The sequence below is a fragment of the Cordyceps javanica genome, chromosome 2, assembly GCF_051103115.1.
Source record: "Cordyceps javanica chromosome 2, complete sequence".
NCBI lineage: Eukaryota > Fungi > Ascomycota > Sordariomycetes > Hypocreales > Cordycipitaceae > Cordyceps > Cordyceps javanica.
In genome coordinates, this window is record NC_139296.1 from 4,939,649 (window position 1) to 4,956,371 (window position 16,723).

Here is a 16,723-nt window from a genome sequence, read left to right on the forward strand (position 1 = left end):
TATTTGAAGTCGCAGGTTGCGGAGCTCTTAGGAAATCCGCACTGTTAGATACCTTGGGTGAGGAAGCTTCTTCTTGATATACTGCGCCACCGGCTGACTGAGTAGCGCTCGTGTAAACACTCGATATTCAGCAAACAGTAAAAGCTGGGTATGAGGCTTTCTATGCCCCACCCTACCCTAGCTTAGTAGGCATTATTTGTGACTCAGTCAGGCAAAGCTGCGAGACAAGCTGCCTGACCGTCACACTGTCTCATTTACTTCCAGGTGCAAGCTCTAGCCGTGTAATGGGATGAGTCTTTGCCGAGAATTAGTAGACTCATCATTCCCGCTTTCGGTCCTTGCTACAGCTCAGTGTTGGTGGCGCAGGAAAAGAAAAATAGCGAGATGCGAATTATACATTAGCTAGGCAGTCTTTCGAGAATGCAGAATCAGGTCCACTTCACCGATATTCCTTTTGTCTGCTATGTAGATCTAAATTGTACTACGGCATAAGTTTGTGCGAGGCTCGCCACTGCGCCAACGCGCCAAGGTAGTGATCGTAGTTGATACACATTACGGATACATATTATACATAAGTAGCTACCTACCCACTTTAGTAGTAGGTGCAAGGCTAATTTTTCCTCTCTGCTCCTCGTCCTCCTTCCCCACAACCACAATCAACAGTACCAAACCACATCATCCGAATGGCGAATCCCTTTCTGCTGGCTGCAGATAACAGCCCACAGCTCCTTCCTCTGCTGAGAGAAAACCCAGAGATTGCAAGTTCGCAAGACGAGCACGGCTACTCTTTAGTCCACGCTGCTGCAAGCTACAATCATCTTGATCTGCTTCGAGCATTGGTCAATGAGCTGAATGTTGATGTGAACCTTCAGGACGAGGACAATGAAACTGCTCTTTTTGTGGTAGAGACTGTCGGTGCAGCCAAAACCCTGCTCGAGCTTGGTGTTGATATACAGCACAGGAGCCTCGAGGGTCTCACGGCGGCAGAGAAGATTGAGGGCGAGGGGGATTTTCCAGATGTGGCAACGTACTTGGCTTCTCTCGATCCCGGGCAAACTGCTCACCAGGCAATTTCAGGTACCTCTGCGCTGCCATCTGGAGTCGTCCCTCCCCCAGGCGGCATGCAGGTCACATTCGGGACCATAAGCGAAGCCGAAGTTCCAATCGAGGTGGACCAGAATTTTCAGCGACGTATCGAGGAGTTTGCCCAACGTGACGACTTCAACACGCCAGAGGGCCAGGCAGATCTCAGAAGACTTGTCGAAGACGCAATTACGGACCAGGGCCTCGGCGAGGAGAGAGATACCAGATCGAAGCGAGTATGAGGTTTCAGTTATGCTTGATATCCCACATGAAATATCTCGAGCTCTGTCCAGGTGGCTTCAAGACAGTAGTTTCGCTTTTACCGCCTAGTCCACTGGTCGTCATGTCGGTTGCACTGATGGTGAACCATGATTCTTCTGGGCAAGCCATTATTAATGCACATGCCAACTCTGATACCCACGAAGAACTAAAGAGCCCGTCCCAGCTGATGTGGCGAACGCTCGTTTCTCCTGATGAACAGTCTGGTATACTATACCGCGAGATGTATGGATCGATAAAATCGCTGTACAGCACTCGTGGGCTTTCCAGTCGTACCAATGAAATCCACTCATATAGCTCTACTGCCGCACCTGAGCTTTCCATCCAATCATCTTCAAAGTTGGGCATCGCAGACGTCACTACTTGGTGTGTTTTGATGAGTCGAGAAATTTTTGGTATTGGTACTACAGCTGTGTACGAGAATTGGTCAAAGGTTTTCGGCTCATCAGCTGCAATTTTGTCAGCAAGTTGTAACAGAGATCATAATAAAGCTTACATGAATCTTCCAATGTGAATATCCAGTTCATAGGTGTGTCTGATATGGTTTTGCAGCCGTAGACTAGCCGGTCGAAGCCTCGCTTGCCGTGTTGCATGGATGGGCTTTGCAGATCGTAGGCAACAACTATTAGACGTCAGGTCAGTCTATCGTCAATGTATACAGCTGGTCACTTACACCACTTCGGCCGCATCTCTCTACTTCCATTGCGTTCGTCAATTTTTCCGGGTAGGCCTGAGCGCTCGTATGTTTCTCTGTCGAGATACATCCTGAGTTTTCCTATGCCGGATATCAGCCGAGAGTGTATTTTGTATCCTGAGTTTTCCATACCTCCGCTGAGGGCGAAGCTGTTGCCTGAGGTGGGATTTCCTTCCGAGAGCATAGAGATGTTCCCTTTGCATTGTCAGTCTCGCATTGGAGTCGTTCATACAAACACCATCGTACCTGTTTTAACATAGTATCGAAGGAAGTCCTTTTCAAATATCTGGGACAGAGTGGCTGTAGCTCTATAATAATGTGCTGAGGTACGCTGTACCAGTAGCTCCAGAGCAGTGCTCCAGTGGTCAGGACAGACCACATCTACCTGTATTCCATCAGTCATTGGTGGCCTCTGGGGGCGTCCATGTTGGCATTACCCTGTGTACGAAGCCCTTACTGCGAAAACTGCTGGCAGGTCGTTGTTTCGCCTGCGATTGCTCCGGCTCTATGCTCGCCGCTGTAAAGGTGCATCGCAGCTTCTGATACACTGACGACATAGTGTATGCATTCGATCGTTTTTTTCGCTGTGCCTCTTCTGTTACCGCTTCGCTACGGCGCAATTTAGCTCTGGGTAGCTCGTGGAGGGTAGGTTGAGGCAGCAGGTGCTGCTTTTTCTGGAGTGTATGCCGTAAAAATTCTCGATAGTCCGTCCCACTTACCCTGCACTTGAGTAACAACCTTGGCCAATTGACGTATCTTTGAGCTTCGCAGGACTCTGTTGGCATTGTGCTCTCGCTCTTTTTTTTTCTGGTGCGGTTATTTTTCAGCTAACGTGCCTGTTGTCCGTCTGTGGCCGTGCCTGTGTGCATGATGGACTTCATCATTAAGTTTGCGCAGGCGCACGAGACCTTCCGCATTCCGGAAATACAAGCCCTAGCAATGATCGAGAACGTACCCATCGAGATCATCGAATACAACGAAGCGGTAAGAGTCACCACACAGTAGAGTTGAATCATTCTAACAGTGAGCAGTCACCCATCTGTATCGTCAGGCTTCCTTCTGCGGATGCGGCGAAGAGGCTTATCCGTCGTTCCATCATGGCGCAGTCAATTCACGAGCTGTGGGGTTCGGGCAAGGACCTGAAAGAGCTCAACGAATCCGTCAAAGCGACAAGCAGCCAGGAGTGGCCGAGGTACAAGAGTTCATCTTTCAAGTTTGTATTTGATTCTTATCAAGGATCGCGGTCTAAGCCCAGCCAGCTGTCTGTGATCAACAACTTCCGATTTCTACCATTTGAAGGACCTATCATAATGAAGAACCCTGACGAAATTTTCACAATACTGGAAGTCTGGCCATGGAATAGTGTCCCTATGGGAATCGAGCACCCTGACCACTATCATCTAGGACGTTTTATTGCCGACTCAGCCCGTGACATTGTGCTCAAGTTTGATCTAAAGAAAAGAAAGTACATTTCAACCACAAGCATGGATTCCGAGCTTGCTCTGATAACGGCGAATATCGCACTGGCTGCACCTGGCAAAATTTTCTACGATCCATTCGCTGGAACAGGGTCATTTCCGATTGCATGTGCTCATTTCGGCGCAATGAGCTGGGGAAGTGATATAGATGGACGAAGTATCCGAGGCCAGGGCGGCGGAAAGAGCCTCAAGGGAAATTTTGGACAGTACGATATCGAGTCGTTACTGGGTGATGTCTTTGCTGCCGACGTCACAAATAGTCCAATGCGTAGACGGAGAATATGGGATGGCATTGTCTGCGATCCACCATACGGAGTTAGAGAAGGTCTGCGAGTGCTCGGGTTAAAAGACCCAGAGAAAACCCCCTGGCTCGTCGAACGCGGCATCAAACACGGCATGTGAGTTGCCATGACAGAATAGACATCGAGCGGCTGCTGACATGCATAGGGAGTTTGACTATGTGCCACCCAAAAAGCCGTATAGTTTCATGGCAATCCTGGACGATATACTCATTTTTGCGGTGGAAACTCTCGTCGATAATGGGAGACTGTCGTTTTGGATGCCAACGGCCAACGAGGAAGACCAACAGATCCCAGCCCCGACGCACCCAAGTCTTCAGATCGTAGCCAATTGTGTACAGGTTTTCAACAAATGCAAGTCAGACCTTTCCCATGTACTAACAGCGGCAGCGGCTAACACCAACAGGGTCCCGACGACTGATTACGTATCGACGCATACCAGACTCGGAAGTGTCCACCGAGGCGCTCGAGGCATACTCTGACAGGAAACTCATCAGTGAAATTGGAACCACCGCCAATGAACTGAATCCGTTCCGGCGCGGGTATTTTAGGAAATTCCAAAGTGATAGCTAAAAGCTAGATGCAAGATTTATCAACCAAACTGGTCCCCATGACGTTCGTAAACCAAAGGCACCCGTTCCAGCTCCCAAGCAAAGACCCAGCAATCTGTTTCAATAGGGCTCAACCAGACCAACAAAACCCAATACCGTGCATGCTGCAAGCCCCGTGAAATAAAACAATGCGTATATGATATCAGCATACTAACAGGTGTGCTACTCAGTCTCAGTACCCAGTAGCTTCCCGATGGTACCTACTAGGCGAAAGATTTTATCGAAACTCCATGGCCATAAAGCACCCTCGATCCGGGACATGCTTCAACTCCAGTTGTTGAAACCTGTGCGCCGTTAGCGTTGTGTTATTGGAAACACGTAACCGACTTACTTTTCGCTCTTGGAGTGGAAGTAGATGCCACTGACTTCGCCTTTGACCTGGTTGAAGCATATATAATAGAAGCCTTCAAAACTAGCCCCATGAATAGTCCGAACACGATGGTCCGGGACTAGAAAATGCTCTTTCCATCGCATAAATATAAATTCCTTTTGCGCAACATCAGGTATGATTGCGGACCCTTTTTTGGCCTGCTTTTGGTAGGGCCGAAATGCACCAAACTTGGACCAGTGGCTTAAATCTACCTTGGTATTGGCACCCCAGTCGTCATGCTGTGTGAAGAAGCTGTATCTTGACCCGATGATTTCGCCCTCAAAGTAAGTGGTTAGAGTGGGGTGATCTTCCGTGAGACCTAGTACAGTCTTTTGTCAGCGGGAACTTTTGCGAAATCGGTGTGACCCGGTGTGACTTTGCCAGGTAAAAGGCAATGGGACGTACCTTGAATACGTAGATACCCACACAGGAATGACTCGCGCATGTCGACATATTTTATCTCGACCTGAACCTCATACACCTGTCTTTCAGACTGTTGCGTGCCGTGGAATTTAGTACCCGCTCGCAGGTACGATGATGGACTGGAGGGAATGGACTAGACCCGTTAGTTTCTATCTCCCTGTATATGTAAGGGAAGAGCGTACTCTTTTGTTGGAATAATCGAGGCCAGTGTAGCAAGAACTCTGTGTATAATCGTCACCTATATCGGACTGGTTGTCATCTGCCTCTTGTCGGTTGACGGTGTCAGATAGAGAAGGGCTGCCCGGAACAGCCTTGTGATCAGCGCCAGGCTGACGCTCGAGCTCTTGCTGTTTGGTGTTGCCGAGGTCGGGAGGGGGTGAAGTTGCGCCAGTCGCGCTAGATCGAGGGCGCGGAGACACTGTGGACGCCCGTGACGACGGCTCGGCGGAGATGCGCTCGTCCGTGACCAAGGAATCCTCTCCCATTAAGTTTTGTGACGGCTCTGAGGCTACGGAAGGAGCCTCGCGGGCTGATTGGCTCCGCCTGTCCGAACCCGACTCCAAGCCGGGGGTCATCTCTTCACGGGATGTCTGGGCGCTATGGGATGAATGTTGCAAATCGTCGGGACAAGTCGAAAAGTTGTACGGCGGCGGCGACGAAGGATTGAGCGGCGGTTCGGAGGATGGTGTCGGCATTGTTGCGACCGAACAGACAGTGACAATCGACGACGATGACGGCGGAAAATCGTCAGCGAAGAAAATGTCGCCAATCAAGGGCGGTGGGTGAAAAGCCCCGGCTTTTATTGCAGTGCCCAATAGCGGGTTGATGTTCTTCACCTGAGTTGTCAAGCTGTTGAGTTGCCGAGAAGAATGAGGTGACAGTATCACCACGCGTGATAGATTGGATGGGAGCGGATCATTGAGCTGCGCTTATAGATATCGTCCGGGATCGCATACCCAGATCGCCTCGACCATAAAAACCGGATCGCACTTCAAAACAAGCAGAGAACCGATGGTGGATAGCCGCTTGGTCGATTAGATCAAGGCTGTAGGATTCAACGGTAGAGGGCGAAAAAGGAAGAAAGACCGGGAGGCGAATTCGGGTTGACATGTGTGGAGAAACTGGCACCGGTAACGATGGGTGCCCTGCGGTGCACGCACTCTGGTAGGTACCTAGGTAAAAGTAGGTGCCGGTATCCAACTTATCAGTAATAGTAAGTACCTACCTACCGTAGGTAGGTACTTAAGTTGGGGGTAAGTACTTACTTAGTTGGGCGGGATTGGGTCGGCGAGCTGGACGGTTTGTAACGGGGAGGTACCATGAAGCGTCAGGTGCCCGTAGAAGATACCCGCTTCTACATAGGTATGGTGTCCGCGCCTCGATCGAGTGCCCTCTTGGGTGCGACGGCTCGCCGACTGAATTACTTAGTTTCTCAGCCGCTAGCCGATTGGTACCCAGCGACTTTTAAATACATAGGTAGGTAGGCGTAGATTTGCGATGAAGGAAGGGCCTTGCAATTGAGTTGTGGTACAAAGGATGAGCGGGTATAGTGTTGTCGCATACCCTTAAGTAAAAACTGTAGATGAGCTTGGGGAGCGCTGTGGTATGTACTATGTAATATACTACTACCCCTCGGCGAGCGTGACGGGAAGCTGCAGCAACCATCGCCGTGCAACATTATGGGCCTTTTACCAAGACCTGGCTAGATATGGTCACTTTGAGGCGGCTGTACAGACTTACGTGTTGACATTCAAACTTCATGCGAAATGCTGAAGGTATGCCAAGGCGTTGAAGAGGGCTAACGTCTCTGACTCTCATCCGCAACATTTGCATCTAGCGAGATAGCTCTCAATGGTGAACGTAGCTGTTCGAAAATTATGTAAACTGACCAACGGTACAATATTGTCCACGTTATTCTATGGTACTCTTGTGCGCATGGTGCAATTGCGAACTAGCACTGACATTCCTGTTCAAACCCCATAACGCCGTTTTTCGGGTATAAATTAGATAGGCTTAATCTTGAAATGCAGTGCGATCAGGCTAAAAATGAGAGCTTTTAGATCTTGAACAAGGTAGTAGAAAACTCGGAGGCCTTCAGGGTCGGCAGACTCGGTGACATCGACTAGAGACCCTATTTTGGCAGTCTTTGGACTGTTAGCAAATTGATAGCCTCATTGTATGCAAGTACTAACTTCGAATGAAATGTGGTCATTGCCGAGTCGAATTTCCAACTGCTGACGACCGTCTTTGTTCTTTTGAGGCCACTTGGAATCATCTTCCCTGTGGATAGTTAGAGGAATCGAGTAATTCGGCGACTCAAAGTTCTTCGCACTTAGTAATTTCACTACATTTTATAATACGCTTGATTTCATTGATAATTGTAGCGCTCACGCACACTATTCAGCATGGTTAGCAAACCTATAAGCAAATTCGTCAAGGTCGATGAGTGCGCACTCTCTTTGCGAATCAAGCTATCATTTCGGTAATTCGAGTTATTGGCGTATCGTGCGACAGCACTGCGACCATCCCCTACAACTCTAATGTCGAATTCTAAGAAACAGCATCAGCATTGCGCATTCGCAACGATGAAGCATCGCCATCCTACCTAGAAACTCGTGGCCGAAGCGACCAGAATGGCCAGAACTGAGATTGTGAGTACGTAGAACAACTGAAGAAACAGGCTGACTTACTAGTATCGCAGGTAAAATGGCTCATTTGAGGAACTCATGGCTGCGACTGTACTCGTCGAAATTTGGCGGATCTGAGGATGCGCCTCTGAAGCTCAGGAAGCTTCATCCTCTGCGTGCACAGCGCTCTCATGGTGGGGCATGACGGGCAGTGGAATCACGTGCATCTGCTCTCCACGTTCCCCCTCGCTTATTAGTGCCACCTGTCCAGCGATGCTGGCCAGCAACAGCCAGATCACCACGAAGCTGAAGGTGCCAATCTCAGAGCTTGCCCTTACGACTGCTGGCAACTCTGGCGGCTTCAGTGTTGGCATTATTATTCAGACTTGCCTGCGCATGGACCAAACCGCCAATTGAAAACCACGCCACATTACCAGCAGCGGACGAACGACGCGAAACCCCTGATCTATAACATCCGCCACTTTTAGAAATCTGGCCAGGAGCAATCATGTCTGGTTTCTTGGAAAATACATACAGCCTTGTCCATCAGGACAACGCGGCCGACGTGCCGACTGTCTCTGACCTGCGAATGCAGCTGGAAAAGGGCACAGATGAGAGCAAGGTTGACACGATGAAGCGCATCCTGACAATTATGCTGAATGGTGACTCCATGCCGACACTCCTGATGCACATCATTCGATTCGTCATGCCCTCCAAGTACAAACCCCTCAAGAAGCTTTTGTACTTTTACTACGAAATCTGTCCCAAATTGGACTCCACTGGCAAGCTCAAGCAAGAAATGATTCTTGTCTGGTACGATGAATTAGCTCACCGGTCGCATGAGTGTCATTGACTGAATTGTGTAGCAACGGAATTCGCAATGACTTGCAACATGCCAACGAGTATATTCGAGGCAATACCCTGCGCTTTCTTTGTAAGCTGCGCGAGCCCGAACTTATCGAGCCTCTGCTCTCGTCTGCACGATCTTGCCTCGAGCACCGCCACGCATATGTTCGCAAGAACGCTGTCTTTGCCGTTTCATCGATATACTTGCACTCACCTAGCCTTATTCCCGATGCTGCAGACCTTATATCTGGTTTCCTGAGTGGAGAGACGGATGCCACCTGCAAACGCAACGCCTTTGCTGCGCTTTCTAGTATCGACCACGATGCTGCGCTTGTGTATCTTAGCTCCGTCTTTGACGGCATTCCCAACGCCGATGATCTGCTGCAGCTTGTTGAACTCGAGTTCATCCGCAAGGATGCCGTCCAGAACTCGCAGAACAAGGTAGGCCCACGAATCGAATGCTACCACTTGGACTCTACTGACACTTTGCTAGGCTCGCTATCTTCGCCTCATTTTTGATCTTCTCGAAGCCAATGCCTCTACCGTTGTTTACGAAGCGGCGTCTTCTCTGACTGCTCTGACGAATAACCCTGTTGCTGTCAAGGCGGCTGCCGGCAAGTTCATTGAACTGAGCATCAAGGAGGCCGACAACAATGTCAAACTTATAGTCCTCGACCGCGTTGACCAACTTCGCAAGAAGAATGAAGGAATTCTAGACGATCTTGTGATGGAGATTCTCCGGGTGCTGTCTAGCACAGATATTGATGTGCGCAAAAAGGCCCTCGAGATTGCCTTGGAGATGGTTTCTAGTAAGAATGTCGAAGACGTTGTCTTGCTACTCAAGAAGGAACTTTCCAAGACTGTCGACCAAGAATACGAAAAGAACGCCGAGTATCGATCTCTCCTTATTCACTCTATTCACCAGTGCGCCATAAAATTTTCCGAGGTTGCCGCCAGTGTTGTTGAGCTGCTCATGGACTTCATTACTGATTTTAACAATGCATCGGCTGTCGATGTGATCAACTTTGTCAAGGAAGTTGTCGAAAAGTTCCCCGCCCTGCGCACGATCATTGTCGAAAGACTTGTCTCAACACTCAGTGAGGTCCGTGCTGGGAGGGTCTACAGAGGTATCCTGTGGATTATTGGTGAGTATTCGCTGGAAGAGAAAGATATCCGCGACGCCTGGCGTCGTATTCGTGCCAGCCTCGGGGAAATTCCCATCTTGGCCTCTGAGCAGCGCCTTCTCGAGGAACAAGACGGCGATGGAAAGGAGGGACAGCAACCGAATGGCGAGTCGAAACCTGCTGCACCTACAGGATCCCGCAAAGTCCTCGCAGATGGAACATATGCTACTGAAACTGCTCTCACCAGCCAGTCTTCTGCCGCCGCGAAACTGGAAGCTGTCAAGGCCGCTCAGAAGCCGCCTCTGCGTCAGCTCATCCTTGATGGTGATTACTATTTGGCCACGGTCCTTTCTGCCACCCTCGTCAAGCTTGTTATGCGCCACTCGGAAACATCCTCTGACAAGCCCCGCACAAACGCCCTCCGCGCTGAAGCCATGCTCATCATGATTTCCATTCTGCGTGTTGGCCAGTCGCAATTTGTTAAGGCTCCCATTGACGAAGATTCAGTCGATCGTATCATGTCTTGCGTGAGATCGCTGGCCGAGTTCTCCGAAAAGAAGGATCTGGAAGCCGTTTGGCTCGATGACACCAGGAAGGCCTTCAAAGCCATGGTTCTAGTTGAGGAGAAGAAGCGTGCCGCCAAGGAAGCGCATGAAAAAGCCAAGTCTGCTGTCCAAGTTGATGACGTTATTCAGATTCGCCAGCTGGCCAAAAAGAATGCTTCTGATGGCTTGGACGAGATTGAAGTTGACTTGGAGCGTGCTACTGGTGGTGATAATACAGCAGAGGACTTGTCATCCAAGCTCAGCCGTGTCGTCCAGCTCACTGGCTTCTCGGACCCCGTCTATGCCGAGGCTTACGTCAAAGTGCACCAATTTGATATTGTCCTCGATGTCCTTCTTGTGAATCAGACCACTGAGACACTGCAGAATCTCTCTGTCGAGTTTGCCACTCTGGGCGACCTTAAGGTTGTAGAGCGGCCCACTACCCAGAATCTCGGACCCCACGACTTCCACAACGTCCAATGTACAATCAAGGTATCCTCGACCGACACCGGTGTGATTTTCGGCAACGTCGTCTACGATGGCGCGCACTCGACGGATACCAACGTCGTCATTCTCAATGACCTCCACGTTGACATCATGGACTACATTCAGCCCGCCACATGTACAGAGACGCAGTTCCGCACAATGTGGACGGAATTTGAGTGGGAGAACAAGGTCAACATCAATTCCAAGGCAAAGACTCTGCGCGAGTTCCTGGATCAGCTGATGGCCTGCACCAACATGAACTGCCTCACCCCCGAGGCAAGCCTGAAGGGAGACTGCCAATTTTTGAGTGCGAACCTGTACGCACGCAGTGTATTTGGTAAGACTGCCACCTTTACAAAACATTTAGTATTACACTCCACTGACACTACTCACAGGAGAGGATGCGCTGGCCAACTTGAGCATCGAGAAGGAGGGAGAAGACGGCCCAATTACCGGATTTGTGCGTATAAGGAGCAGGTCGCAAGGCCTGGCGCTTAGCCTTGGTTCCCTAAAGGGTCTCAACAAAATTGGCTCATCTTAGACATGGAAATGAAATTAAATAAGCGCTGATTTAGAAATTGGGAGTCTGGAAAGAAAATATTCCGGCATCGCATACGGGTTACGAAGCAGAATGGTGGATAGAAGGTAATAAGAAAAACACTGTTCTAGTTCACTACAATACATCGTGAGAAAGTATTTGGGGCTAGAGATTAATCAAATGCGCTGATGACATAGGTCGTTGACGTCCAAAATAAACCTTATCCCGAAGAGACGAGCTCGGGCATCGTGTAGGTGACGAACGGTAAATATGTGCTTGAGGGTATATGCAAAGAAAAGTCAGACAGATAAGAAAAATAGGAAATCCACTGTGGCTCAGTAGCTGGGCGGACCAAGGAGAGACAAGAACCAGCACTAGCGGTTGAAAACGAGGGCATTCAAAATGTGACCATTTTGCCAGCCCTGCGATTGGAGCGTCGCCGTCTCTTTGAGCATCTTGCCCATGTAGGCCAGTCGGATCTTTCTCGCCGAAGATAGCTGCAGGTCGTTAGCTAAATTCTCTAACCCACAGAGAAGGATTCCTACATTGGCTTCGGCGGCGATTCTTTTGATGATATTCCTCACTATCTCAGTCTTTGATACGGAGATGACGATGTCGTTGCCAGTTTCGCTGAGACGGGCGCAGATTTCGACCTGCTCGCCACCATCGATGTCCTTGCCCTTTTCTTCTCTACGGACATCTCCATCTTCCCCGCCGCCTTGCGTGTCGTCGTCGCCGCTGCCGGAGCCATCTTTATTGTGATCATGCTCGACCATGTTTTGTGGATCTGAGACTACCCATTCTGGCAGGGCATAGTAATTGCCGAATGTGTCGTACGCCCCATTCACGAGATTGCCCGTTGGTAGCGAGATCTCGGCGGCTGTGAGCATTGATTGTGCAGTCTGCAGCGCAGTCTGGCCGTTGTCGTTGGTATCCTGCGTCGGGGGCTCCCACATGACCTGCAGCGCGTTGTGAAGCGTTTGCCAAATCTCCGGCCGGGCGGTGACTCGCGTATCGAAGTATGCTGCGCGCTCCGTGTCTAGCGCCTTTCGTGTCCATTGGCGATCGGCCGAGGCCCATACATGGCGTCTTAGGCGTTTATTTATGTGCTCGTCGAGAGCTCCTCGATCACGGCGGCGCTGGCGGCGAGGGGAGGCTTGATTAGCGGCGTTGGGCGGAGCCGCTGCGCTCTCGCCTAGACTCAACGGCGGGGGATTAATGTGCCGCGCGGATGCATTTGGAATCCCTCCAGGATAAGGGGAGTTCGGACCGGCTGATCGAGAAAAGCAGCAACCCTGGTGCGTGCCGGTTCAGTCAGCGTTGAATACGACAATACAATAGCCCAATCGTACCATAGTGGTTGCGACGCCTACCACTAGTAGCTTGTGTGACAGGCCCGGTGAATAGGATTGATAGGCTGAGTGTAAGAGATGGCGGCTATGCGGTCGAAAACATGTTAAACCAGTCGCTGGCTGCCGTTGATTATTCGCTAGGTAATTACGGACAAAAGCAGGAGTGTGAAGGAGATGAGCTCAAAAGGAATAAAATTGGACGAGGTGTTGAATGCTTGCAACGCTGAAAGCGAAATGTACCTATACCACGGCAGCGGGGCAGTTTATGAGCTAGATTTCAGGCGGGTCACAGTCCATGCGATCGGCGGCAATGTGTGCGCTTTACAACCGATCTAGAATGCAATACATTAGTAGTGAAAAAGGATGGAAGTTGCCGAAGGAGGGAGTTTTTTGGATCCGGAAATAAAAAAGAGGACGCGGACCGGATACGGAAGGCAGCCACACAGAGAAGAGTCACAGAAATTCCATGAGTGCATAAAATCAGATGGCCAAGAAGGACCTTGGGAAACAAGCTGACATGCCATGGGCTGGACGATGGATGATGGTGGTGGTGGCTCGAACCAACTAACCCATTAGCCGGATAAATAATACATGCGCATTTGTGTACGAACCAGTGGGCAGAGGGGACCACCACATGTGCAAGCCCGTGCAATCTATTGCCTTTGGGTGGCAGGGAGAACCACTATGGGCATGCCGGTGACAAAATGGACTGGTAAATGCTTTCCAATGCGAGAGGTTCATTTGAAGACTACCAGAAGGGATGATTATGATGAATGCAGCAATGCAGATGGATTGAACTGCCAAAAAAAAGAGAGACTTGACACCATTTAACTTTGGAGTTGCTGTTCTACCTACAACCTGCCTCCTACCTAGGTAGGTACTTTTAGGTACCTACCTAGGTAGGCAAGTACTTACCAGGAGGAGGGGTGTTTTCTGACATGGCTCTGACATACTTCTAAAATGGAATCTCTACTAACATATTTTTTACGCCTGTAGATATAGCCTAGCCCTATCAGGGGGCATATCAAAAAAGGCCAAAAATATTTCAGAATTCCCCTTGACCCTGTCGATATGCCAAAAAAATATGTTAGTAGACATTCTATTTTTTGGGTATGTCAGAAAAACCCCCCCTCTCGCGTAGGTAGGTAGGTAGGCATGTAGGTATTGGTACTACCTAGGTACCTAGGTACCTAGCTAGGCAGTTAACCCCTACACACACAAACGCACACTCGCATACACGCTCTCTGTTGCTCTGCCTCCAATGACTGCGGCTTGACCTGCCAGGTGGCCTCACGACTATTACAACCAAGATGGAGCAGGCTACGAGAGAGCATTTTTTCAACCATGGCAAAGTACGTATCCCAAATCGAATCAACGCGGCCAGGAAAGTCAAGCTACAGACCTAAAAACTAAAAACGCAATGTAGAACCCCAGCCCAGGCTGTCACTGGTGTCAAGCACGCGAGCTTCGGCTCACGATAGTCAACGATGTAGACAGCGAATTTCTCCCCAAAAACTTCTCTTTCATCAGTACAATGGTTCTTGGTAAGGGAGTAGAGCCAGCAGAGGATAGTTTCCGCAGTGGCTGCTCTTGTGCAGACGATGGCAATTGCCAGTACACAGGCTGTCTCTGCCTCGCCGACCTGGAAGATGATGACATGGACATGAGCGATGGCTCCAGAAAAGCCTACGCATACCATACACACGGAGCAAAGGCGGGGTTACTGCGATCCAAGTTTCAAAGCTCTACCGTGCCCTTGTACGAATGTCACAAAGGCTGCGCTTGCTCTAGTGAATGTCCAAACAGAGTTGTCGAGCGCGGCCGTACCTTGCCATTGCAGATATTCAAAACAGTAAACCGTGGCTGGGGTATGTAAAGCAACTTGATCCTGAACCAAATGCTCATGAGGTCCCACAGGAGTTCGCCCACAAACACCGATCAAACAAGGCCAGTTTGTAGATCGCTATCTTGGCGAGATCATCACCGCAGAGGAGGCTGATCGCCGTCGCGCAAACTCGGCAGTATCGCAACAGAAGGATGTCTATCTCTTTGCACTCGACAAGTTCACCGATCCAAATTCACTGGATCCGCGCCTCAATGGTCCACCCCTGGAGGTTGACGGCGAGTTCATGTCAGGACCGACCCGTTTCATCAACCACTCTTGTGATCCAAACCTTCGAATTTTTGCCCGTGTTGGCGATCATGCTGACAAACATATTCACGACCTTGCTCTATTTGCCATCAAGGATATTCAGCGTGGAGAGGAGCTCACCTTTGACTATGTTGATGGCGTTGTGGAGGAGCAGGACGAGCTGGATGGCAATGTGGAGGGTATGACAGAATGTCTCTGTGGGAGTGAGAACTGTAGAAAATTCCTTTGGTAACGTTATCAAACATATGACTGTCAAAGAATCGTATTGCGCAAATATCATTGTCATGTGGTGGGCAACAAGGCTTCCTGCAGCACTTTGCGCAAGAAAGGTCAAAATTTCCAAATATAAATGGTCCGCCCTATCTCGAAAGACCAGAAGACACCAAGAAGAATAAAAAACCAGGACGCATACAGCAGATCCGGACAGCAAGAAATCATGAACGCTCCCAGGGCTTCCCGACAGAGACGAGAAGCAGACGCGCGAGTAGATTATCTAAGAACATGGTTTCGCAACAGCAGCCGTTGGGCAACGGTTCTGGAAGACCAGGACTTCACCGTCAACATAATTTTCGTCCCCAAAGTCTACAAAGAATACACTACCGCTGCAGCAAAGTCGATTATGAACTGTTGCATGGCCTCTGCTCCAGAAACGCACCATGCTGTCCAATTATTTTTTGAGTCGCCGGTGGTCAAGGCAGCTTATGGCGACTTCAAAGCACAATATGAGTCTCCGGGGTGCACCGGCTTTCTCGAGGGCGAACTGATTCACGCATTAGCATCTTTGTCTGATGCTTTCTGTAGTATGCAGCTAGGAGTCGAAACCTCACGCTTCTCGTGGCATGCTGCAAACATGACCATTCCTGGAGGCGATAAATTGAAGCAAAGGGCGATGGCGTATCTGGTGCGCATCGAGATTTGGAGATTGGAGGGGCTCGCCCATGGCAGGCCATGGACCTTTGGAACGCCTCGCTCCAGATATCAGTTTCTGGCGTCCACCCTCGTGCAGCTTTGGTACATGGACAAGGAAGCTTGCTTCCGCTTCCGCAAAACACGGACTAGCAGCCGCGATTGGGATGTTCTCTGGGATGCCTGGGCTGAACAGTGCACGAGATCAGACAGCGCATTGTCTGCAGCCAGGGAAGAGATGGCATTGGCTAGGGGTCTGCAGCTGTCAACTACTGGCGGTGGTGCGAATGAAGCTGCCTGCTTTGGGGTTGGATGGCGGCCAAGCGGCGATTGGTTAGAAAAGCCCTGAGCTTATGACTGGTGCAGCTCTGAATCCTAGACAAGCCTCTATAAAGGAATTATCCGTCGATGCCATTGCATCGTGGTCTGCAGATTGATTTGCTCGCTGCTCGTATAGGTGAGTTGACAAAAGGAAGACTTGCATCCCACTTTTCCGCGTTGAAATAGCGTGATTACCCCTTGCTGAACAAATCGTCTTGGGCAGCCGTCGGAAGCTAGTTAAGTAGCTATTTTCCTGCTTTCCCCTCCTTGCTTGCTCCCTTTGCTTCCCGTGCCACTACTTACGCCCGTGAGGTTCCGATACGCCCTCCCTACGCCGGGTCCAACCGAGGCGCCCAGGCCATTGTCACCCCACAAAACCGCAAAATGCTGGTGACTTTTGCTTTCACATGGGGCATGGGGCTCCGCACGCTAGTTGGGCAAGCGTGTGGTAACCCGACTTATATGCTCATCATTACATACGTCGTATGAGAGACAGCGCAGAGCCCGTTCGCTCTCCCGGGGAGGAGTGGGAGGAGCGTACCAGTAGGCGGTTTATTACCCAGTAGAAAGCTGCCGCAGGATGCGGACC

The 16,723-nt window shown here is 50.1% G+C and overlaps 8 protein-coding genes across 8 annotated transcripts; 4 read left to right on the forward strand and 4 right to left on the reverse strand.

Annotated features, from left to right (window-relative positions):
* Positions 1 to 683: 683 nt before the first annotated feature.
* V2A60_003965 (uncharacterized protein) lies at positions 684 to 1,325 on the forward strand (the record flags this gene model as incomplete). The annotated part of the gene is made up of 1 exon (XM_083255289.1): positions 684 to 1,325. The coding sequence occupies one exon, from the start codon at positions 684 to 686 to the stop codon at positions 1,323 to 1,325; it is 642 nt and encodes a 213-aa protein (XP_083111415.1).
* Positions 1,326 to 1,696: 371 nt separating this feature from the next.
* On the reverse strand, positions 1,697 to 2,613 carry V2A60_003966 (ribonuclease P 40kDa subunit; the record flags this gene model as incomplete). Its single annotated transcript, XM_083255290.1, has 7 exons — positions 1,697 to 1,721; positions 1,781 to 1,811; positions 1,859 to 1,984; positions 2,036 to 2,137; positions 2,189 to 2,251; positions 2,303 to 2,441; positions 2,494 to 2,613. The coding sequence occupies 7 exons, from the start codon at positions 2,611 to 2,613 to the stop codon at positions 1,697 to 1,699; spliced, it is 606 nt and encodes a 201-aa protein (XP_083111416.1).
* Positions 2,614 to 2,926: 313 nt separating this feature from the next.
* Positions 2,927 to 4,406, forward strand: V2A60_003967 (tRNA (guanine-N2-)-methyltransferase; the record flags this gene model as incomplete). Its single annotated transcript, XM_083255291.1, has 4 exons — positions 2,927 to 3,040; positions 3,088 to 3,932; positions 3,982 to 4,156; positions 4,224 to 4,406. The coding sequence occupies 4 exons, from the start codon at positions 2,927 to 2,929 to the stop codon at positions 4,404 to 4,406; spliced, it is 1,317 nt and encodes a 438-aa protein (XP_083111417.1).
* Positions 4,407 to 4,661: 255 nt separating this feature from the next.
* V2A60_003968 (glucose-induced degradation complex subunit VID24) lies at positions 4,662 to 5,932 on the reverse strand (the record flags this gene model as incomplete). Its single annotated transcript, XM_083255292.1, has 4 exons — positions 4,662 to 4,728; positions 4,776 to 5,133; positions 5,220 to 5,370; positions 5,420 to 5,932. 4 exons carry the CDS (start codon positions 5,930 to 5,932, stop codon positions 4,662 to 4,664), a joined length of 1,089 nt encoding a protein of 362 aa, XP_083111418.1.
* Positions 5,933 to 7,240: 1,308 nt separating this feature from the next.
* V2A60_003969 (Mago nashi protein) lies at positions 7,241 to 8,057 on the reverse strand (the record flags this gene model as incomplete). The annotated part of the gene is made up of 6 exons (XM_083255293.1): positions 7,241 to 7,381; positions 7,430 to 7,517; positions 7,570 to 7,633; positions 7,692 to 7,787; positions 7,843 to 7,880; positions 7,975 to 8,057. The coding sequence occupies 6 exons, from the start codon at positions 8,055 to 8,057 to the stop codon at positions 7,241 to 7,243; spliced, it is 510 nt and encodes a 169-aa protein (XP_083111419.1).
* Positions 8,058 to 8,372: 315 nt separating this feature from the next.
* V2A60_003970 (coatomer subunit beta) lies at positions 8,373 to 11,406 on the forward strand (the record flags this gene model as incomplete). The annotated part of the gene is made up of 4 exons (XM_083255294.1): positions 8,373 to 8,677; positions 8,731 to 9,151; positions 9,204 to 11,202; positions 11,261 to 11,406. The coding sequence occupies 4 exons, from the start codon at positions 8,373 to 8,375 to the stop codon at positions 11,404 to 11,406; spliced, it is 2,871 nt and encodes a 956-aa protein (XP_083111420.1).
* A 371-nt stretch (positions 11,407 to 11,777) lies between these two features.
* On the reverse strand, positions 11,778 to 12,758 carry V2A60_003971 (ubiquitin domain-containing protein; the record flags this gene model as incomplete). Its single annotated transcript, XM_083255295.1, has 3 exons — positions 11,778 to 11,900; positions 11,949 to 12,698; positions 12,756 to 12,758. The coding sequence occupies 3 exons, from the start codon at positions 12,756 to 12,758 to the stop codon at positions 11,778 to 11,780; spliced, it is 876 nt and encodes a 291-aa protein (XP_083111421.1).
* Positions 12,759 to 14,289: 1,531 nt separating this feature from the next.
* V2A60_003972 (uncharacterized protein) lies at positions 14,290 to 16,162 on the forward strand (the record flags this gene model as incomplete). Its single annotated transcript, XM_083255296.1, has 4 exons — positions 14,290 to 14,299; positions 14,354 to 14,623; positions 14,673 to 15,086; positions 15,384 to 16,162. 4 exons carry the CDS (start codon positions 14,290 to 14,292, stop codon positions 16,160 to 16,162), a joined length of 1,473 nt encoding a protein of 490 aa, XP_083111422.1.
* Positions 16,163 to 16,723: the final 561 nt, after the last annotated feature.